The sequence below is a fragment of the Anguilla rostrata genome, chromosome 11 (assembly GCF_018555375.3).
Source record: "Anguilla rostrata isolate EN2019 chromosome 11, ASM1855537v3, whole genome shotgun sequence".
NCBI classification, from domain to species: Eukaryota; Metazoa; Chordata; class Actinopteri; order Anguilliformes; family Anguillidae; genus Anguilla; species Anguilla rostrata.
In genome coordinates this window covers 11949612-11973730 of record NC_057943.1, presented here as the reverse complement: position 1 = coordinate 11973730, position 24119 = coordinate 11949612, and the positions used below count along the sequence as shown (strand labels likewise).

General features: G+C 45.6%; 1 protein-coding gene across 1 annotated transcript; it reads right to left on the bottom strand.

Annotated features, from left to right (window-relative positions):
- Positions 1-1512: 1512 nt before the first annotated feature.
- Positions 1513-19584, bottom strand: LOC135233943 (draxin-B-like). Its single transcript, XM_064297942.1, has 7 exons — positions 19410-19584; positions 7946-8457; positions 7352-7599; positions 4124-4250; positions 3493-3585; positions 2614-2703; positions 1513-2329 (listed from the first exon to the last, which is right to left on the bottom strand). The coding sequence occupies exons 2-7, from the start codon at positions 8436-8438 to the stop codon at positions 2217-2219; spliced, it is 1164 nt and encodes a 387-aa protein (XP_064154012.1). The 5' UTR covers positions 8439-8457; positions 19410-19584; the 3' UTR covers positions 1513-2216.
- Positions 19585-24119: the final 4535 nt, after the last annotated feature.

The following is a 24119-nucleotide window of genomic DNA, read 5'->3' as shown; positions in this document are numbered from 1 at the left end:
ACTTCAGTTGCCTGGAATTGCACGAATTGCACTTTCTTATGTCGGGGACATTTTGAATAGATCGATAAAGACACCGACGGCCTTTTCCCAAGCGAACGTTTGACAGGCAGAGCGTGTGATGGGAGGGGTGAAGCGTTCAAGCTTACAGAGGGCCCCGCAGACAAGTCAAACATCCTCACTTCCAAAGCTAATGATGCTGAAAACACTGGCAAATTGATTCCGCGCGCTGAATCGATGCCTCCCTGTCCTGCTGATGCTGCGTGCGCCACGGAGCGTGTGCACACGTCTGCTGACACGCTGACACTGACACCCGCGTTCGACTGGAGGCCCGGCTCACACCTCAATCCCCTCCTGGAAGAGATCCAGCTCGGCGCTGGGAAAACACATCAAACACCAGCAGACATTGTGGCTCTGGAATCTTGACATTCGCTGGCTTGGAAGATGTCCTTATTAATCAAGTACCCCTGCGCATTAATTCATTACATAATTAATTAAGTGCATTAACTTAGACCCTTCAAACTACAGCATATTAGTGCTTTCAAATGAAGGAGAGTGGCTCATTGCAACTACCCATGAGGGAATTGTGCTGTGGTTATTTCGGACTAGAACTCCCATAGACCAGCAGTTTGAGAAGGGAGGATTTATTTAGCAAGGTAAACTGGGGCATGGTTAGATTGTAGGCAGAGTGAAATTTTCCCAGGACACTTGGGAACCAAAAGCTCTTAGCTACAAGTGTCATGGGTTTTTTTTTTAAAGGGCACAGTAAATCAAGACCATGGCCATGTCTGAAACAGCCTCTTAACTACTGTGTCCTCAGAAATATGTACTGTCTAGTAAACATACTGCCTACTGTTTAGTGCATATTTTAGCACACAATCAGCAGTATGCAAAATTATGAAAAAAGTATCTTCCATACTATTTTCAAAGTATTTTCTAATGTCTTGCAGTAAAAAAGACTGCACTTCTTCCTCTCTGGTTTATGGGACCTCCTAGAAAGTATAGTTTACTTCATAAAAAGTGCGCTCCCAAATAAAACCCCAGAAATAAGTGCATAATCCAGGGATTGTAATTAAACATTTAGAGAAAATTTTGCCTGCTTTGCAACTTTTTCATTCAGTACACTCAACTTACATACTCAGGCAAGTAGGTAAGTGTGCTGAGTCAGACAAGGACTTGGTTTAATGGCTTAATGGCTTGAAAGACAGCCTCATCTGCATCAGTGTCTAAGTCTACTGCCCCCTATTGGCCAACCAACAGTTTCAACAGAAGCCTGCTTTTCACGATCTTTGCACTCACCGGCACCACATAGGTTCAGCAGTGCCCCAACAGGGACCTAGAACCTGCAACCTTTTTTTCAGTTACAACAAATGTTGCCTAAGCGTTATGCCACACAGCTGCATTTAGGAATAGCATTTTGTGAGAAGATGTACTTCCTTTTGCGTGACCAGCACTTTAATGCTTTAGTGCTTCTCCGCGAAAAGGAAACATCAAATAAATGTCTTGAGCCAAGAAGAGTGTTGAGCTGGGTTTAATGATGAAACCAAAGCTGAAAACAAAGCATTCCTCTTTTTTTCTGGCAGATGAAATGTTTGCAGTGAGGACTCTGAGGCTCAGACTCTACAGGAGGCCCGATGATCACAGTATGATCACAGTGACTAAGATGTCACCTCAGACAGCTGTCATGCGCACAGATGACAGTACACTGACAGAGATGGGAGCCCGCAGAGGGATTCCATTAGGCTCTGCGTCCGCATGTTCACATGACACGTTTTTACATTTCGTTTCTTTCCCCTTTCACTCCTGTTAGGCCTTTAAAGTCCCGTTTTTGCATTGCACAAATAAAACATACACAATAAAGCAACATCTTTTTTTCCCTTTTACATAAAATGATTTAAAACCTGTATGCAGCACTGGTATTTTAAATATCAACACATTATTAAAATGTAAAAAAAAAAGAGAAACAAAAACAAATACGAAATAGATCCTTGTTAAGGTATTTATGTACACACGTCAGGTTTTGCTGCCAGGTCACAAAGGAAAAAAAAAAATGAACACAAAGATATCCATGGCATTCGTCTTGACGTGATATTATTCCCAAAACACAAAGGGAAGGTCAGTGGATACAGACAGCAGTCCAGGAGGGGCGGGTGGGGTTGGGGTTTAACTGGGCTGAACCTCTCAGCGCCGGGTTTTGGGAGGGGGTACGCCGCACACCCTCAGATGGTGATGAACGCGCCCTGCTCGCTGTTGGCAGACTCGGGCTCCACGCAGCGCCCCTTCCGGCGGGTCACCCGCCGGTTCCGGTGAAATTTGGCGTAGCAGCGGAACCCTGGGACGAGCGAGAGCACCGTCAGGCCTCCGAATGAATCATTAATAAATATCATTCCATAAACATTATTATATCACCACTGTTTCTCCTGCTTCACTTGAAAGAATATGCATGAGCGCAGAAGAAAAGACAGCACATTTGGGGAAGCATAGCGCATATTTTTGGAGGTACATGGTACATTTATGGAGGCAACAGGGTACATTTGCGGAAGCATAGGGTGCATTTTAGGGTACGCTATCTCGGGGCACACTTTAAGACTGGCAGACTCGAAGGCTAGCCCTCACCTTCTTCGCACATGCAGTCGTCGTAGCACTTGTTATTGAGCCCGCGATTGTGCGGCTTGCACTCGTGTTGCCTCAGGTCGCAGCAGGACCCTGGAGGGGGGGGGGGGGGGAGGGGAACACAGCTCAGCTCGACAAAACGGTTTGAGCGCTCTTCATAAGTCCCTCCCTCGCCACCAGCTGCAGTGAGCATTCCGCCTGCGCATCAGGCAGGAGAGCGCTACACATTGGGGTGGGCTGAGGTGGGCTTCCCCATTCGCTGAGAGGTGATTCGAGATTGTGAGATAGCGCTTTATAAATGAATCATTTTATTATTATTATCCAACACTGACATTAATCACTCCATATCCCAACAGACACAACTCCTATAACTACGGCAAGATCAAATATATTATCTGTTAATTCTGCAGATGCATTTGTCCAAAGTAGCTTACAGAATCATAATAGCAAATGATGGTGAGGGCTGGAGACTCAGCCAAGAAAGGAATGAACATGCATAAATGCTCTAGCACACGTGTGCCAGAATCCAGTCCCCGAGGGTCGCAGTATCTGCTGGTCTTCAGCGTGTTACACTAATTAGGTAGTCATTGATTGGCTGGAGAATCCACACTCTTTTTCTCACTTATTAATTGGCTGCTGATTGAAAGGGAAACCACAGAAACCTCCAGACAATGTGGCCCTCCAGGACATGACTTTGACACCCCTACTCTAGCACAATATTACAACAAAACAGAGGGGCCTTAAATATAAATTCTGGTAGGAGTATAATTTGAACATTGCACTGTCTGAGCTGTCTGAGAGAGGTGGCTATGCTGCCCATGCCCATGCTTTGCGCTTTCTGTGGAGCTCAGGAAAGAGCAAGGGAGAGGGACGTGGACCAACCAGGGAGGCAGTCCAGATGGTGGTCACATGGCTCCAGCGTCTCCGCCCCCACAGTCACGTTCCCGCTGCTCATGTTCTTACTGCGCCGTTTGTCTGTTGCACACGCACACACGAGCGCACACGTGAACACACACACACAAACGCACGAGCGCACACACACACAAAGACAGGCACGCATGCAATCACCCACGCGCACATACACACACAATGCGTGCGCGTACACACACACACACACACACACAAATACACTCTATCTCAGTCCCATAACAAATTATACCAGTGATGCAGACATTAACTGCCTGAGTCATGTTGTTATCAGTGGGAATGCTGTCACTGCTCTGCCAGGCGTACGGGCCCTGCATCTTTAACTATGTTACTTAATCAGTTAAGTCACATGGAAAATATATTCAAGGAACCCTGCTGCAGTGATACCCAGTTTACATTTTAAGCAGACAGTTAAAGCACTTTCCTAAAAAGGCGTACTGGCAGTTCTCCGTCTGGTTTTCAACCTGAATGCTCTTACAAACCAGTTCCCTCGCTGCTAGCTTCTGTTAGCTAGACCACCCTGCCACCCTGTCTGGCTGTGTGTTGGGAGACAGACAGCGCTCACAGCCTGAAATGGAAGGCTCACCTTTCTTGCGGGAAGACGGCCAGGTGTCCGCTGGTTTCATGTCCTCGTAGTCGGTCCAGTCGAAGAGCGTCATGTCCAGCGTGGGCATCACCTCTCCCTGCGCCTTCCCCCGCCCGTGATGCGGACGCTGAAACCACAAGCACACGCCGCGAAACAATTGACTCACCTACAGCATCGCCCATTACTCAACCGGAGGCCACCAGAGATGGCAGACCACCACCCCACTGCTGCCATCTGGTGGTAAATCCCCATACCACCTGGGATGTGGATGTTCAGGGGCTGCAACTACTGTGGCAAGTCCCCATTCCTGTTCAGAACCATCTGGGGGTTCATTCAATTGAGTATTGTTACTTTGAAGGAACAAAATGAGAGAGGGAGGGAGAAGGATATTTCTGAGTGCTGGGTCCCACTTTGGTCCCATAAAAATCCAGGTTCCATGTCAGGCCATATTCAAAATTGTAAATATTATTATTTATTTACTATATTCCATATTTATATATATTCTATCTAATTTATTATTTAGATTTGAAGGAATATTTAAGGATATAAATATTGACATTGTGGTAAAATATTGATAGGTAGTGAGCTCTACACTCTCTCCACAAGAAAATCATTAGCTCAGGATGCAGAATGCACAGCCGCACCTGGAAATGGGCGCCTCCCCCACACAGCGCTACTGGAACAATGCAGAGATAGCGGAGCCCGCTAATTAGCCCACCAGCTGGACCGTTTATAGCCAGCCTCTGCAGCCGGGCATCTGTTCGCATGTCTGAGTCAAAGGTGTCGCTGTTCCCGGGCGAGGAGCGCGTCCCGTTAATTTGTAAATCAGACCTGTGAGTGTGACTGTCGCACGTAGGGGGGGAGGGAGGGGGAGGGGAGGGGAGGGGGGGGACAGAAGCTGATAATTAAATAGTCTTCCAATTAAAGATGTTGTAAACAAGCAGGAGGCAAGTCGCTGGTGGAAAGCACGCCAGAAGGTTACGTCAGCAGTTTGAAAAGTGACAGTTTAACAAAAAACCGCGCCTGGCTACTTCAAGGACCGCGCCTGGCTACTTCCGATCTGAATTTCGCCTAAAATGGAAATCCACGATCCCACAAGGGACACAATACCACATTCAAAGCCATCCATAAACAGCCGTCGTACTCTACTTGTCTCAGGGTAATACAAGCATTGTAACAATGTCAATAGATAATAAATCCAGCCATTATAGTTCACCCAAAGGGAGTCATAAATGAGCCTGGAAGCATAGACCATCTCCTCCTAGAGTGACTTTCTCAATGTTTGTAAGGACACTTCTTCCACAGCAGCGAGTGCATGCAATTTGCAGTTAGCATGGCTATAAAAGCAGACTGTTGAAGAACAGTCCTGTTAGCATTGTATTGCTATGTAAGCAGCAGCACTGAAGAGCAGTGGCAGCTGTAGCATCAACCTCATCCACACAAAGACTCGGGCAGGCTAGGAGAAGTCAATCCGCAGGACTCCACCAAGGGAGAACCCACCAAGCCTCATATAAGGCATCTTCAGTACTGCAACTGGGGAATTCAAGAATTAATCTTGGATTTACTTCAAGAGTATTATACTGTGCTGAAATGGGTTTTAATGGATGTTAGCAGTACAGTATGACAATGTAATTTTGTTTAATGGCTCTAGGATGGCATAAGTTAACTCACATTCAGTGGTCTACTGATACTGCCTTTATACTCACTGGTCAGGAAATGTTGTTATTGAAGATGGCACTGTTGCTAACATAACTCAGGGCCATTATGGTCGCTTTCCTTGTTAAGTCACTCTTGAAGAGAAAGTCTGCCAAATTAAGGCAATATAATGGGCACAGTCAATGGGGTTCCAACACTAATTTAATGTTCAACACATTTTAAATTGTTTCAGGTACCCTTGGTTTCTCTGACCCCCTCCATCATTTTAGAGTTACTTCTGTTAGTTTTTACTGTTCTTTTTCTTTTTGTTGTTGTAGGGACTATCTCGGTGAATCTCAGGAGAAAGGAAAGTTGAACATGTTGCTGCCACAGTTTTTACAATGTCATTAGCTCTTTCTATCAACCTTCAGCGAATCAATTTTGTCTTAGCATGCTATTACCCAAACAAGTGAACTCAAACAAAATACATTTCCAGCCCAATGTATCTGTGTGGTGTGACTTTCCTGCACCCGGATACACAAAGCTCATCATATTCTGCTAGGTGTCATACAGGTGTGCAAACACATGTATTAACCAGCGCGTGTGTGTGTGTGTGTGACTTATACAGAGGACATATAGGAAAAGCTGTGAAAAATCAGGCATCGCCAGCTGAGCACACACTTAGGAACAGGAGCTCAAAGGAATATGTGTGAAGCCAAGCCAGTCAGCACAATTAGGTGCGTGCGGGTTTGACTTGATGAAACACTCTGTCTGTTTCACACACACACTTCCACACACACAGACACACATGCACACACACACACACACACACAGACATACACAGACATGTTCACACTCAAACAAACACACATCTGGGCACACACACACATGCACATACACATCATAATGCAAAAATAAACACATGCATATACACATATGCACACATGTGAGGGCTGACGACATGAACACACACATGCGCAAACATGCATTAATACAAGCATACTCACAAATGCATACACACACTGACACACAACACACACGCACACACAAACATCTACACACACGCGCATACACTGACATAGAAACAAACGCACACACACTCACACACACACGCACGCAGGCCCTCCTCCACAACAATGCCTCCACAGAAAGAAGGAGCATTTTGCGCAGTGGGGGGTGAGAGCAGAGAGAAAGTAGAGCTGGTCCACAGAGAAGGGGAGGGAGGAAGGAGAGAGAATAGACGACAGGAGGCAGTCACACAGGAAGCCTCAGAAATGCAGGGGGATGAGAGCCGGTCTGTTGCCTGGGATATCCTCAGCAGCACAGCACAATTCAGGTCAGTTTAGGTCAGTAAACACAAAAGACCTCAGGGATAAAACACTCAAGCACAATCAGACATGCGTCAGGACTGTTCACAGTGGGCCGGGTAAGGCCCAGAGATAAAACAGTTAATATCTATTGTAGCAGGTGCCTTGGGTTTGGCATCGTAGGCTGTTCTAAATCTGTGGTAGATGGTGGTAAGGGGTTCGGGTCCACTGTCCAGATGCACACTCACACGATCAGTGCAGGAGCCCCGGGGAGTCTATGGGTTACCTGGGGTTTGGTGGAAGCCGAGGGAAGTGCCGGAGGATCCTTGCTTGTCACCGTGGTTACCGTTGATATGCTGGTGCTGACGATGGCAACAGTGGGCGTGGGCGTGGGTGTGACCGTGGGCGTGGCTGTGGCTGTGGCTGTGGAAACAGCCGGGGCTGTTTCTTCTAAAGGGGGCTTGCTGGAGGGATGGTCCTCAATTAGCTCCACTTCCTTCAGGAAGGAGTCCAGCTCCGGCTGCAGGAGCCGCCCTGCGGGAAAGAGAGGAAGAGAAAAACGAGAAAAGGAGAAAGGAAACAAGAGAGCAGCGTAGAGAGATTGGAAGAGAGAGACAGGAGAGAGAGAGGAAAAAATAGAGCGAAAGAGGAATAAAGAGAGATGTGATAGAGTAAGAGAGCATGAGAGAAAGGGAGATGAGAAAGAGGAAGGAAAAGATAATGGAGACAGGGAAAGAGAGAAATAGAGAGGGGGCTCATGAAGCGAGAGAGAGAGAGAGAGAAAAAGAGAGAAGAATAATTGATAAACAGGTACTGTATAATGAAAGAGAAGAAGTCTCAGAGCCACTGCTTTGGCAGCCTGGAGAAGCAGAGCCCTCACCTTTAACATGCCGAGCCTTGTCCCTGCGGCCGCCATGCTTCCTGTGTTCTGATTGGTGCCCGTGTCGCCTGCCCTTCGGAGAGACCTCACTCCCGGGGGCGTGGTTGTCCTGCTCGTGGAACGGAACCCCGAACCCCAGGAAGCCGCCGTCCCTCCCGACCGCCGCTCCCCCACCTCTCCTCTCCCCCGGCCCCATCTCCAGCCTCACCGGGCTCAGGCCCTCCAGACCTATCCCATCATCCTCGGAGTGCCCCACTGGCTGCAGGGGTCTCCGGGACGGCACCCCGGCTCCGGCTTTATCCTTGCGGCCGCCATGCCTCTTGTGGTGTGGGCCCCGCTGCGCCCACGGCTCCGCCCCCTGCAGGGCGTTGGCCACGTCTGACGAATGGCGCAACACGCTGTTTCGAGACCCGGACTCAGCGCTGTGCGAAACCGACGCCAGCGTGATGAGGAGGAGGAGCGCTGGGCACAGGCACCAGGAGAAAGCTGACATTTTTTAAGTGCAGTGCCACCTGCAGGAGAGGAGGGGACAGGTGTCAGTTTGGCTGTTCTCTGTGTAGAACTGTTCTGTGGGTAGACTAGACAAGGACGCTTCCAGACGGAGGTGTCAGAATGATGCACAGAAAGTAGACCCTACTTCACACAGTAGTAGCAAGATTTGAGGCAGACCTGACACTACACTCACATTTTTATGCCTTCTTTAGTTCCAAAAGGTCACTGCCACACACCGAGAGAAATTCTCTAATAAAATGTTTCAGAAAAAATGAAAAACACAGAGGACACGACCTTGGTGTCCTCAGTGGCGGTTATGCCCATGCCCAAGGCCTCCCTCTCCATGGGTGATTTTAAGTTGTGCATTCCCTTCAACGGTTCAAAATCTGACACCCTCCTTCCTCTGCCCCAGCCGCCTAAGACAGCACTGTCTGACACCAAAAGGCCCATGCAGCCCATCATGGCACGTCTTTTTACATTTTGCTCTGCCGAGTCTACAGAGCGGTGTAAAAGCTGGTAATGTACCTTAGTTAAATAAATATATAACTGTAATACCTAATAAGAGAGTAACGGCTCTTGAAAGCCCTCAGATTCTCATTAGAGGGGATTGCCTGCTTTTAAAGGCCCTGCACATTCAGCCAGAGAGCACTCAGACTGGCAGAGCAACACTGTCCTGCCACCCACCATCACTCCGTCATTATTGAATTTTAATTGAGTAAAAACAAAAACCTTCTGGTCTATAGCCTCCCAACCTTACTGTAAATGACCAGTATCATTCTGACTGCCCCTGCAGTCTGTGGGTGGAGTTTTGAGTGGTTCAGGCAATGTGAAAAAAGGTGTTTTTTTGTCACAAAAACATCCGTTCAAACATTCATATGGCCCACTAGCTATATGAATCCATGGTCTAAATGAGCACCTTTGGGTCACTCTGGGTTTGGGCACCCATTAAACAGCCATAAATATTTATATATGTTAGTTATATATGATATTAATGTAACCTTCACTGCAATACCTCTGATTATTATAATCATAATGAAGGAACATTCCACTGTAGAGGAAAAGAGCAACTTGGAGAACACTGGCTTGAGGACACGCCCTCTTTTGTTACATTCTACACAAGCTATTGAGCACAGTAGGGGTGCACTGCCGCCTATCACAGTCATTACTCACAGTGCACAGCACACTGGAACAATACTGCCCTTCCACTGCAAATACATCATCCTGACCTGGTTTTGTGTGTGCACACGTGTGTGTGTATGTGTGTGTTCTGGTATATATGTGTATGCATATTCTGGTACATAAAGGGATAAATGCCTTGAATATATACCAGTGTTATAATGACGCCGTATAAGGACCCTGCCAGACTGTCAGTGTTCACAAAATGTGTTTTCTGACCTGTGCAAACCCATCACTGCTTTAAAAGAAAAATAAAATAAGTACAGACATAAGGTATTGACCTGACTCTGTGTCTGGGTGTGTGTGTGTGTGTGTGTGGGTGGGCAGAAAGAGGGAGGGTAAGGATGTGCAGGTCAATAAATTAATAACCTGACCACTTCCAGACCTCTAGCACACAGCCCTGGGAGAGGTAAATGCAGGGCCATGATTACTGCCTTTATCAGGAGGGTTATTAAAGTGTCCGTTTGCACCAGACCAGGAGAAAAGGGCCATAAAGCACGGCTAAGTAAAAGGAAATCGGTCGGGCTCTCTCAAGCCGCAGAGCCGTTCCGTTTCGCCGGGTCTCAATTATTCATCGCGGCGAGAGAGGGACTGATCTGAGAGGAGGATTCTGAGGAGCCCGGCGCAGCGAGGCCCAGCTGCCGGGGAGCGTGCTCTGACGGGCCGATCTTCCTCCCGCTGCACGCACGGGGTCCCCAGCAGGGCTCGTTTTGGGGTCACGTGACCCTCTTAAGATGGCCCGATAGCCGAGAACCTAAACCGCACGGCCGTTTCCACGGACGAGACCACCGTCCCACGATGGACTGAGCGAGGACTGCGCAAACGAGCGGCACTTTTTCTCCTGACAGGGGAAAGAGAGACTGACCTACGAGGAGGGGAAATGGAAAATGTCTCCAAATGGGTTGCTGAAGTACGCAGTCTCACTCTCTCACAATGCTAAGAGACGAGCTTTATTTTGATCTGGAGCTGGAACGACACCCTCTTTGTGATGTTTTATCTGAGCTGGCGCCGCTCGCGCTGGCGAAGTGGTTAGGTCCTGTTCCCGCGCGCGGGCGGCCCCTCTTTCATGCCGCGGGAGGTCCTTTGAAGAGCTGGGGGATGACAGCGGTAATGAAGCAGGCTGTGTAGCCGCAGTATCCGCCTCTGATAAGACACCCCCCCCGCTGGGCCCCGTGCGACACTCCGCCTCGCGCGCCAAAGGAACTCCGCAGCGGGGAAGCCGGGGACCCGGAAAGGCGGCATCTGGCGCAGGTGCCGCTCGGAGGGGGCGGCTCGCGGACGGGAAGGACGCGCGGCCCGGAGAGGGCTGAGGGGGAGGCGAACGCTTCAGAAGCCCCCCCGACCCAGCGTGTGGCCCCGGACCCCTTTGAACAGAGGAGAGCAGGGAACAGGGCCACAGGCGGACACCTGTCTAACGAGAACTAAACGAACCGACCCTCGTCTTAATTAACACAAGCCAGGCGCGTGGATGGCATACGCGATGATGGCAGCCTTGTGATGGGGAAGTCTAATGCTGGAGCGTACCAAGCAACCGAGCTCTTTTCCACAGCTCAGTGACCCAGTTGAGCAGCAGTCTATCAGCCTGTGTGCACTGAATTCTGAAGGTATAGAAACTCTAGGAGGAACTGGGAGGCATCGCCTCCTAGCACCACATGGGAACCACTCAGGCAGCACAGGTAGCTATCGTGTGAGCTGACCATGGCAGTGCGGCCACACAGCTGTCTCCAGTGTCACATGATCAAGGCAGAAAACACAAAGCAGTCAAACAGCAACAAAAAAGAAAAAAAAAGAATCAGAGGTCCTAGCATGGTGCTACTGTTTATTTGATTCATTGGAGTGTGCGGGAACCCCTCTGAGGCGGGGAGGGGAGGAGAGGAAAGGAGGAGGGGGTGAGAAATAATGGAATTTTTCACAAGAGCGAGCAGGGGATGTGAACTCTGAGCAGAGAGGATCTCCTGTGACAGGGACCCAGGGGCCATTGTCTTGGGCAGCCAGTGAAGAGCAGCACCGATCAATGATCAGCCAGCGGAGGGCTCAGGATCTCTGAGGACAGGGTGTGGGGGGTGGGGGGTGCGGGGTGGGGGAGCGCAGGGTGTGAATGGGGTCTGAGAGGTGGTGGTGCTGACGGTGTGCATTGGGGCTCCGAGCTGGGCTGGGGGAGGCCGTTGGGTATTGTGCACGATAATGATTTTGCCGTTCCACCTGCTGGGCGTGGAGCACAGCTCCCAGGAACCATCTGGTCCCTCTGTCACTAATAGCAACCAGAGCCATAGCTCCAGGCACAACGTACACACACCCTGGCCAGAACGAGAAACCAAGGGGCCAAAGCATAAAAAAACCTCAACAAAGAAACCACAACGACTCTCCACACCTTCACCGACACTTTGTCCCACAGAAAGATTTATTACAGCTGCAGGTTAGCCATGCCTAACAAATACACTGAGCTGGGCTGACCGTATGTTGGCCAACCACAGCAGTCAGGGAAGAGAGGGTACAAGTAGATGTGCTCACTCTGTGTATACCACAGCCTATAAGTGCACTCTACAATGTTTTTTCCCACATAGGTGCCTCAGTGATTTCTGCATATATCATTCATGAATAATGGTAGCCTGAGATGATTTTCCTCTTGTTGGTCATAAGGTTACTATATCAAATAAAATAATCAACATATAATGAGCATCATGTATAGGTTTAGATCACACTTATTGAATATAAATAAAAAAGACCTCTGCCTTCTTAGGGACAAACATTTTTGTATTCAGATGTTCTTCATGACTGGATAAGAGGATCTGCTAGGTGATGTTAATGTCTACATGTCCTCTTTAAATTGGGATAAAGAACAAGAATCAGGATTTTCTCCTCCATATGAAAACGGTCAACAAACCGTTTGCCAAGAGACCTCATTTGTTTGCTTGCTGACAAGCACGTTGCAGATGGATGAACAGATTACCAGAAAAAGGTCAACTATAAAGATTTTTTTGGATCAATTGAACTTGAGCAGCAGGATGAAACCCAATTGGTTGAAATTCAAAATGCTACACTGGGTCACATTTCATACCCCAGCATTCTATTAGACTCTTACTATTGTCAGTCTTCAGATAAAGATGGACTTTCCTTTCTGAATTTCACATTTTATCTCTAATATATTGATCACATCAGAACAGCACCTATAGCAGCAATCTGAACTAGTTATGCTTTGCAGAACGTAGTACAGTCATAATCCCTTCTCATAAGCACAGTATAACAGTTTTTCATTATAGATTCAGCCAGTCATTACCACAATTCAGGTAGCACAGAGTAGATTTAATTATCCATGTTTGACAAGAAATAAGAAAATTAGTTTACAGACATTTAGCAGATCCTCTTTATATAGTGGGACCTTACATACCTTTTGCATTTTTACATGAATTTTAGTAATTCTGGTTATAAGCCTTGCTCAGGGGTACAGCAGCAATGTCCTATCAGGAAATCTGAAGCTGTGACCTCTAGGTGACAAGCCCAGTTCTCAAACCATTATACCACACGGGTGCCCCGGGCTATTGCTTCTTCCTGTCAACTAGCGGCTAACAGGAAACAGAAGGCCCAACTCCCAGGGTCCAGGCTGACATGATGCAATGGGGTTTCAGTGAGAGAAGAGCAGAGGGAGATTTCACACTCTATGGATGCGACACGCAGGAGGGGGGCGAACGTGACTAATCCACAGAGCCTGCTTTGCTCCTTTTCGTTTTTTTTTTTTTAGAAAGCAGACAGGGGGTAAGATGGAACTTCAAAAACATGCTCACACAAAAGATCAGATGGAAAATCCAGCTTGACTACAGCAGGGATCCACTGAAACATGAGACGCCCTCCACAGATGAAAGTGAGACGCACGTCTTAGAACATAAAGAATGAATAAAGCACTCGCATGCTCGTCTTGCGCATGAAGAGGCGGATTAAGACATCGCATTTTGTCCAGTGTTTCATGATATGGATTAGGAAGCATTCATATTCTCAGCCGCAAATCCATCACAAAATAATGTGTGGTATACAAGGGATTAACATGTTATCTGCCATATAAAAGCACAAATGCGCAAAAATGCAAATTAAATAATGCTTACGGACATCATCAGATGAAGGATATTGTCTGTGTCAAAGTAGCGAGAACTAATTTCCCATTCCATCTTATAAGATCAAGGGGCTTTTTCATGAGCTCGTCAAAACATGCATGTAAACCAACTATTAAAATGGATGATGTAGGCAATTCCAGATTATTTTTTAATTTAATAAAGGATCAAGGACTGTGCTGAAATCTCGGCTGAGATTCACAGCATACTTCAAAAGTAAATAATAAATCTGGTCAATTTCAGGTCAGACTTTTCTCTATTTTCATGAAAATCCATTCAAATGAATGTCCTGGAATTGGTTTGGCACACAAAGTGCAGCAAACATGTCACAGTTTGATTTTAATGTATAGGAACTCCCTGCGTTTGTAAAAAGTAATAGATGGGGAATTAGAATCAAAGCACATGCAAATACCAAACGTCTTTTCATTTTACTGTCAAGAACGTCCTGGAACCAGACTGTTATTTTGCCCTATCAATTTGACTTTTGTTTATAACCACATTTTCAGATGAAAAACGAAATGGTTTAAGCAATGGGTAAATTGTCTTATCGCAGTCATTAGAAGGAGAAAAAAGCAGAGTTCTCAAGGAGTATCATCGTTGCAGTGAAACACACACACACACACACAACACAGTGAAGCACGGAAGCACCAGAGCTGCATCACTGCAGCTCAACATGACCACCAGCTCTGGTCCTGTGGAATATCTATGTAAGACGACCTCATGGTGCAGACATTAAACATATCAGTGCACCAAAGATAGTTCAGTTAAGCGGTGAAAGGGCCTTTGTAACTTCATGAAAGTGGCAAAGGGAATTACCCAAGGGGGGGTTCGTCTATGAAATCCGTTCCCGGTGCTAATGGCTGTGATTACTGTGGCAACAAATAGCAATCTACAGGGCTCGACAGTGCTCCCATTTTAGGACCATTTGCTTCTGAAAATTGATGTGTGCAAACTGGAAAAAAATTATTTATACGCATATCCACTAATTGCGATCCATTATTGTGCTCTAAAATAGAAAATGTTTCAACTTAGGAGCACATGTGCAAAAAATCCTCTGTGGGTTTGCTGATTGGTGAACTCCTAAGGCAGTAGTCATGTAGCAGTAACTCCTCATGACTGGGTCAGCATGACAGCAAATCCCTGTATCCAGGGGCACCACCAGTGATTTTGGGCCCCATGAAAAGATCTCACATTGGGCCCCTCCACCAATGAATGAAGTCATACATGATCACAAGCTCCCCCCAGCATTGGGCCCCTAGAATTATTACCACCTTTCTCCCCACTTACGATGGTACTGCCTGTATCCTGCACTAACTCTGGTAACCAGAGTTACCACTTGCAACTTCTCTTTCAGAGTCTCTTTCAAGAGTCTGGTTCAAGGAGGCCACAAAGAATTAATGGGCCAAAACACTTTAATAATTGTATTTGTTTTTCTTGTGAAAAGTTGCATATTGACAATAGTCCTTTTGTAATTGCAGATCGTCTCAGATGTTCAAAATCTCAGACATTCAACTATATTTAATTGCCTGTAGTTTGCAAGCACTACAAACAGTGCTTTATTCAGGATAAAAGTAAAAACGCTCATATCTGACAGTCTTTAAAGTCTGTTATTAGGGAACCACCATTTTCTGTGCAAATGCCCACACTCTTTATTAGGTACACCTATCTAGTAATGAGTAGGACCCTCTTTTGCTTCCAGAGCACCATGAATTCTTGATGGCATGGATTAAACAAGGTGCTGGAAACACTCCTTAGGGATTTGGGCCCACGCTGACTCGATACCATGGAATTCCTGCAGATTTTTCACCCATACATTCATCCTGCGAACCACCCGTTCCACCTCATCCCAAAGGTTCTCTTTTGGATTGAGATCAGGGGACTGTACAGTTCTTGGAACTAGCTTCAGGTGATGTGTGCCTTAGTGACATGGCACACAATCCTGCTGGAAGTATCCATTTGAAAAAAGGTGGACTGTGGCCATAAAGGGATGTACGTGGTCAGCAACGATGCTTAGGTATGACGTGGCATTCAGATGATGCTCAGCTGGTATTAAGGGGCCTAATGCGTGCCAAGGAAACATTGCCCACGCCATCACACCACCATCATCAGCCTGAACCATTTAAACAAGGCAGGATGGATCCATGGACTAATGCCAAATTCTGATTTCTGCGTGTCACCACAGAAAACAAGATTTGTCAGACCAGCAACGTTTTTCCAATCTTCAATCGTCCAGTTTCGATGATCACATGCCGACTGCACTGTTGCGTCCTCTTACTGTTCTTAGCTGATATGAGTGGAGCCCTGCATTCTCTTCTGCTATTGTAACCTGTCCACTTCAAGGTTCGACATGTTGTGCATTTAGAGATGCCCTTCTGCACACACTGTTGTAAACAGCTCATATTCGAGCATTTGTGGCCGTTCTGTTAGCTTGAACAAGACTCTCCATTCTACTGTGACCTCTTTCATTAACAAGGTTTTCCACAGAACAGCTGCTCACTGTGCGTTTTTTATTTATTTATTTATTTTTTTTACCACACCATTCTCTGTAAACTCTAGAGATGTAGTGCATGAAAACACCCAGAAGGGCAGCTGTTTCTGCCATGCTGACACCACCATGTCTGGCACCAACAATCATACACCGTCAAATTCACTTAGAAGCAAACATTTGCCCATTACAAAAAAAAATAAAAAATCTTCCCCATGTCTCCACACTTTATATATTGAGTTGCAGCCACATGAATCGTAGTTTGGAGGAGCAGGCAATTTGCGTTAACGAGCAGGTGTACCTAATAAAGTTCCCGGTGAGTGTAATTCAAAATGTGGCTCCGGTAGTAAGCTGCCACTTTTTTGGTCATGGATTTCCTTTTACTGCAAGACATTCACAATGTGGATGTCGATAACGCGCCTGTTTGTGACAGGTCAAACGAGCTGTGAGAGAGAGGTAATAAAACGAATGGCTGGTTTTCATTTCGCTACGTGAAGAAAAATCTGTGGCCATGGCTCTCGCTGTTTGGCTGGCACAGGAGAGGGATAATGCGAGGTGCAGTAGCCCCAGGCGGCTTGTAGGAGCAAGGTGCAACACTGGGGATAATGACACAAACAAGATAAATGGCAAGTGTGCCGCGTCATTCAAAAACTGTAGAGTAGTTCTGCTGTGCTTCGTATGCACGTTGCTGGGCTGGATTAACGCTATCATGTGAGTTTAATGGCACTGTTTACATCCCTGCAACCTTGCCCTCAAACAAAGCATGCCTTGATGTTGATCTCTGACAGAGAGGGGACGGTACTAAACGATGTTAATGCAGGTTGTTCAGTGGTTTAAAATTACATTGGCGGGCTACTGCTGATTTTTTGTTGTAGTGTTTTAGCCTACTTGGAAATTAACATCCTGGTGGTGATTTTAAAATCGCACTTTAGTTTTTCGTTTCTGTTCGAAAAGCGCGGAATGACTCATTTTTACTTTACATCACATCGCCTAGGGACGTCCTTCCCTTAGCGCTGGTTCGTGGACATTTCTCCAGGGATTGCGGCTCGTGTGCCCTGCTCGCATTTGTTTAATATTCAATTAAGATCCCATTGGTAATGACTACCACACACATTAATGGCTGCTTTATATTCGCTTTTAATTGCACGACGTCGTGCGGAGCATCCCCACAAACTCGTTATTGCGCGCGCGCGTTATATACAGTAGAATGGCAAAAGGCATTTAAAAGAAAGCTGCAAAATTTAAACGTCTGTATAATTTATTGTGAAAAAATGGTCACATTTGCCTCGATCTTCTTGTTATTTAATTTATGCATATTTCATAATCGTAATTATACTTTTTAAAATCAAGAGGCTTGTGACCGAAAAAGAGCTATATAAATGTTTTCAGTGTTCTAAGACCATTTACATACGTGAAGGTTTAATGATGTGCAGATAAAGCTGGAACCCGACTATGCAAGAAATTCGTTGCTTCTCTTACAGATCGTAATGATCCAGAATTTAACAAAATACATTTTACATGTAGGGTAGGCCTTCTTATGTAGCCTACAGTATTTATCTCATTTCTGTGATGAAAAACAATGCAGTTGTTGTTTTGAAAAGTGGACCATATAAATATTGACATCTGTGCATGGTTTACACTGTTGGGCATATACAGATTTGGGAAAAATATCAAATTCATGACTGACAAAGGGATCTTAGAATGACCAGCAGCTGCTAATTGCGTAAATTATTGTCTTATTCAGAGAAAATAAATTAAACCTTTTATTCATTTATAAAGTGTTGCGCCTTGCTAGAAATATGTCCCACATGAATAAGAGAAACGAATCACTATTTGTCCTATATTGTCAGGCACTGCATCATTGTCGACATTGAAGGCTTAAATATACTGTCAAGGCAACCCGGTCTAGTGAATATATGGCTAGACTACTACAGGTTCCCGTTAATATAGTGGACGACCGTATAAAAAAGTATAAAAACAGTCCAGTGTGTTGCATAGGCTAAGCGGTTTGTAGGATCGGTGGCATTATCTAGCATATGTCGTAACAGGCAGAATTCACCACCGAGACGTTCATGCCATTGTCCATTTAAAAAGTATCTAAATGCTTCAGTTTATTCTGCCAATCACTAAACGTACCATATTTGTACACACTAATTGTAAGGAGAGGTAAGTTTCGTGAAACCTGGGGCCACTGTCAAACGTGCACATTTTTAAATGGGAAAGTATGCTCTTGCTCAGTCCTGATGCATGATCGAACCGGGGTTTTGTTTTCGAGGAAACACTAACTTATTTCAGTCACTTATTTAAGGTAATGACAGAAGTAGGCTAATTTTGTGTTTTAAAAAGCCGGTCTGAGTTGGTCTTCTACACGGGAGTAACCTATCGGTATCGCAAACTGACAACACGCCCGATGATTTACGTGGAAGGTAAATAGGGAAAATACAAAATCACGTAATGTGTGCATGGACTTAAATATACACTCAAACAGATAAACTATTTTTAAAGATGAGCAACAACGCTTGGTACATCTTAAAGTTAAACATATTTAAAATAAATGAATCCTGGAATCCACGGTTTTTACAGTTATTGGTCAGCATGGGCTGGCATGGATGATAAAATAAGATGGGACATACGCTCCCATACGCTTCGTCTGTAGTACACCATCAGCATCATTTTATGCTACTAGTTAGGTACTGCCATCCGTGAACAGTAGTTTAATTATAGTCGAAACTGACCAGCTTCGATGCCTATTAAGATAGTCAAAGCGCTTCACAGTGGTCATTTCGAAATTTGCATTCACATAAATCTTGATTGCCACCAGCAAAATGTATCTGCTAAGGTTTAAACTAACCTATGGGATTTCTTGTGTTCACAGTACCAAAAAGAACATCTGATAATGAGTAGACATGCATGCTACAACGGTGCTGCTTCAGATAACGTAATTACCTTGTTAATCCGTATTGCATCGCTTCTTGATTGTAACCACTGTGTGTTTGCGCGTGTGTGTGTTTTCAAGTATCTAGAAATAGTAAGTGTGCACCTTTGCAAAAGAAACATGATACAACAGTCAACGTAAGGATGAAAAACTACTTGAACACTAAAGGGTTTCTATAATGATAGTCGATGGCCATCGTGCAGCAGCTATAGTCAATGATAGCGACTGAATAATCACAACGACAGGCAGTTAAAATAGCGACTGTTTCCTTACCCTTGTTCTTTAATCCGTTATCGCCGGTGTTAATTGTCAGGTGGGACTGGGTTTGTTTAAATGCCAGATCCAGAGTTTGACAGAGCGGAGAGAGTCGTGATGATGCGAGTGAATGTGAGCGCTCGGAGTGTTAACTGGTTTATTAAAGGGGCCAATCTCCGCGCGAGCTACAGCGATGCGCGTGTTTGATGGGGACTGATGTCAGCGTGAGTCCCCGTGGAGCCGGAGGAGGGGGGGTGGGGGTTGCGTGGTGGTGGGGGTGGTTGTGGAACTGCTTGGGACAGCGAACAAAAGAAACCAGTTGTACACACGCGTGGACAAAGAGGACTATTACTGGGCAGTAATTCAGGCGACAGATACATTAATGAAGACTGTCATCTATGTTTTGTAAAATAAAAAAATAATTAGCAAAACGTGGAATTGACACATACACCATTCCTAAACAACATAATTATATAGACTATGTTTAATTAAAATGTAATTGGTGACTGTGGCCTTCCATGCGAATGAGCCCCAAATTCCTGCTTTACGTGGCACAAATTGAATCACATTTTCAAATGTATATGACTTGTAGCCTACCTCTAAGGGAAATAGCTTAATGAAACGAGTATGACGACACACGAGTACATTTCTCTTTTACCAAACACAAGAAGGTGTATATCTTCCGCGTAGGTTGCACTCTCTCCAGTTCTTGTCCAGAGTCAGATTGGACTATACAAGACCGCAATATAGCCCTAAACTAATCTATGAAGTGGATTCGAGGCAAAAGGTGCACAGGGAAGCACATTTGAATTTCGGTGGTAAAGTAGGCATATATTACATTACAAAGTTCGTAGGCCTATTATGTGTGTATTCAGTATATGAACATGGTCCAGCTAATTGCAGATATCGTCAGCACAAAATGACGGTTAAAACTGAATGTGAGATCTTGGTAGCCTAAGTAATAGCCCATTGCTGCGGACACCTTTGGTAATTGGACGAAATGATATTGGGAAAACGGTGGAAATATTAACCAAACTTATGTAACATTAGACACGGTTTCACGATAAGAAGAAAGAACAATCGGAGAATCAAACACTGCAGTAGAAATTTGTTGTAGCCTAGTCTGACCTGAAGTACGAAGCGGCCTGGCCCTACTACTGCCGCACGTTCCCACTCCTCTTTCTCCGCATGCACAAATGACAAGTAATGCTATTTCCACAACTTTGCTTGACTTAGTACTTCCAACCCCTCCACTGCCTCAGTTGCGAGGATGTGGAGCGACCAACTCCACCCTTTCGTCTCCAGGGGAGCCAGCGCGAGCAGCCGCTGTGCGCGAGGTAATAAATCAACCCGTCTGTAGTGCAAGTACAGGCGGGGAGCGCGCGCCGCTCCGCTCCTTAATTGCATTTACCGATTTTACTGTCCTTACTGCTCAGAACAAAAGGAATTACAATCCTTTGTTCAGATTTTGGCTGTATTCCTAAATGCATTGTAAGACAGCATCCGAAACAACGAAATAAAAGGACGTTCACATGCAACACACGCTACCCGTCTCGCATTTTCCCCACAAATAAAAGAAAAAAAATGTTAGAGGCAGTGTCAAAAAGGGATGAGAGAAAATTCTCTCCATATTTTTTTAAACTTTCATTCTCTATTTCTGCAGAATGAATGCCTGTGGGCTGAGATATAAGACCAGCCAGAACCCTGACTTATTTCACATTAAGGAGCGAATTAAACCGATCACCTCATATTTAGAAATGTATAAGAGGTATTGTTCCACGTGGCACATGATTGCAAAAAGTAACCATTACCTCCAGCCTGGGTCAGGGAAATTAGTGTTTGATGAACTAGAATTAACTTGGTTTTGATTTTAATGCTCACAGGTTGACATTTTCAAAACATGACTCTCAATATACTTTATAATTTATGTTGTGTTATTTGACCTCGAAATAGTAGGAACAAGCAGTAATGCAGAATAGTGCGAGAATCTAAATGTGTGACTAAGCAAATTATACTGAACGTATTCTGAACGCAAGCCCCTTTCATTACGATTCTTCTGAGGAAATGAGCCGTTTTATTTAGTCTTCCATGTAGTTCTCAGCCATAGGCACACTGATTACGCCCCTCTCTGTGACACAGTGGTTCCCTGACTTATCCTCTGTGAACTGGAACCCAGTAAAGGCACACTGAGCACTCTCACTTCTAAAGAGGGGAGAATTTTTGTCTGTCAGGAGGACTGAACAGAGGACCATCGCAGCTACCAATGAATCCTCCAGTTACTTCAGCAGATATCGAGGCAAGTGAGTGATTTTATTATTATTTGTCCTTTTTTTTAACAGGCAGGCCCACATAGACCATTGTCTCTTTCACTGGGGAGCCCTGCTTACAAAGTCATGCTACCACACAAGCAGTGGTCCTACAGTGACATCACCCTCCTTGATGATCACTGTTATATCTAATGCAGTATAAAGTGGATAGTGGAGGCATTCCTGATTTGTGGACATGGGCAACTACTGATTTCCTCATTGCTGAAGAACAGACCCTCCCAGGGTTCGAATTACGGGTGGGGGGGTCTGATCTAATTAAGAATTGGACCCCCCCCCTCCCAAAAGAGGTAAAAACAACAGGTTGGGGGTGTCAAAACATTTATACATCTTTCTTACCTGTAATGTAAATATTACAATATATTTCCCATCAGTGGCATCACTAGGGTTGGTGTAACCAGCAAGTGAGGTTAAAAAAAACTTGGTGACTGTCCAGCACCAGGGTGTGAGACCCCTATACTCTCACTGCTGCTGATGGGAGATAGAGGCATTGTGAATGATTGAGGCATTTGCATAGATCTATCCTGTGCAACTTAAATCAATTGGACTCAATGTAAGAGGATAACAGATAATGTTGCAAACAAACCGTTCAGCCCATCTAGGTTTTCCATTTAGCTATAAACCAGTAGTACTGCTGGTTTTCATTCTTCCCCTCTAATCAGGACTGATTTAAACCAGGGACACCAGGTGAATGGAATCTGTTACCATTGGCATTCATCAATCAGTTAACTATCAGGTAGAAAAGAACACCAGCAGTACTACTGACCTCCAGGGCCAGATCTGAGTATCCCTGCCCTAGGGTCTCTACATGCTGTGGGACAGTGGTCTGTTTGGTTCATACAATTCCGTCATCGATAAAACAATAGCTCCAGCGAACACATGACTCAAGAGGCTTTCCGAATGACAGATATTGAGAACTACCGTTCAGAAGAAAGGTGTCTGCTGAGCAAAATAATTTCACCTGGGGTTTGATGGCATCCATCACAACAGCCACAGTGTCCACGACTACCCGAATGGGATCTCATTAACTGACATGCGGTAGCATCTCAACTTGCAGAGCACACTCCTCCTGATTTGGTTGGCGGGCACACACACACACCGATCGGGTAAGGACGAGGGCTTTAAAGGGACCAGACCGTGTGCAAGACACTGCGGCCCTGGAATTTTAATAAGGATGCACGCAGGATGCACTCGATAGAGCGCTCAAACCTGAGCACGCTCGCACTCATGCACAAGCACGCGCAAACCTTTTCAGAATTAGTTTCACTGCATTTGCCTTCCAGCCGAAAATGGGAATTGTAACAATGTGCCAAACTTCATAAAAGTGCCTTTTTTCACGTTTAAAAAATTCCCATTACACCAGAAGCCTTGCCCAGATTCCATGGATTAGGGCCTCACAAAAACAAAGGAATGGCTGAGAAAAATAGTTCCCTTTTGAAAAATGAAAACCATTAAAATGCATCTGGCCCACTGATAAAATAACCATGACGAGGCCACACTCGAACGTGCTTATTTATAGAAGGCAGGGAAAAGGATCTCTTTAATATATACATCCACTGGGCCTAAATAACACCTCCGACTAAATAAATAGTCAGACTGCTGGCTTCACATGCCACGTTTCCCACTCGTCGCAGGTGTTCAGCCATTAGCAAAGCAGTCTGGGAAAGCAGTGGTACACAAGTCCATTGCGGCTCGTGGGATGACCTACTCAAAACAGTCATTTGGCATTTTGTCATTGTGCATCCAAGAATACCAGTAATAAGCACGTTTCACAGCTACATGCATTGCATTCTCCATCACTGATACACCAACACTGGGAGCAGTGCTGCGTGAATAATGCGAACATAAAGAGTATGCTGTGCACTGGACTTGACAAACACCGTTAAAAAAATTATTATTTCTTGGTTGTTGCTTATACCAAATTCCCTATAAGGATCTTTTATCCATCTGTCAATAATTAATTTCGTATTATTGTACAGTGCACAGGGTTTATGGCCAGAATTCATTACAGAGCGCACTGCGGAAACCCTCTGAAATGCCTCAGGGCAGAGAACTCACCAAGCGAGCATTAACCATGCTCAACAGTATCAGCAGATCATGTGTCGCATCCCCATCCCAGCATGTGGTCCAAGTTTGCCCTTTACAGAGACGGCTCTAAAGCAATCAGTAGCACTTTCTGGGCAGACGGAGCGGCCACTTTCAAAAATGCCACACACACACACGGCACGTTTTAAGAGGCACATTTTATAACGTCTGTGTCGGGCTGACCCAGCTGGGTTAGAAACTTCAGTGAGAACAGTAACTTGGTGGGGGGGGGGGGCGGAGGGGGGTGCCGAAAAGCGCAGTTCAGACGGACCCCCCGCCTGTCCCGGCGCACTATCAGCGCGGGGCACAGCCGTGCAGC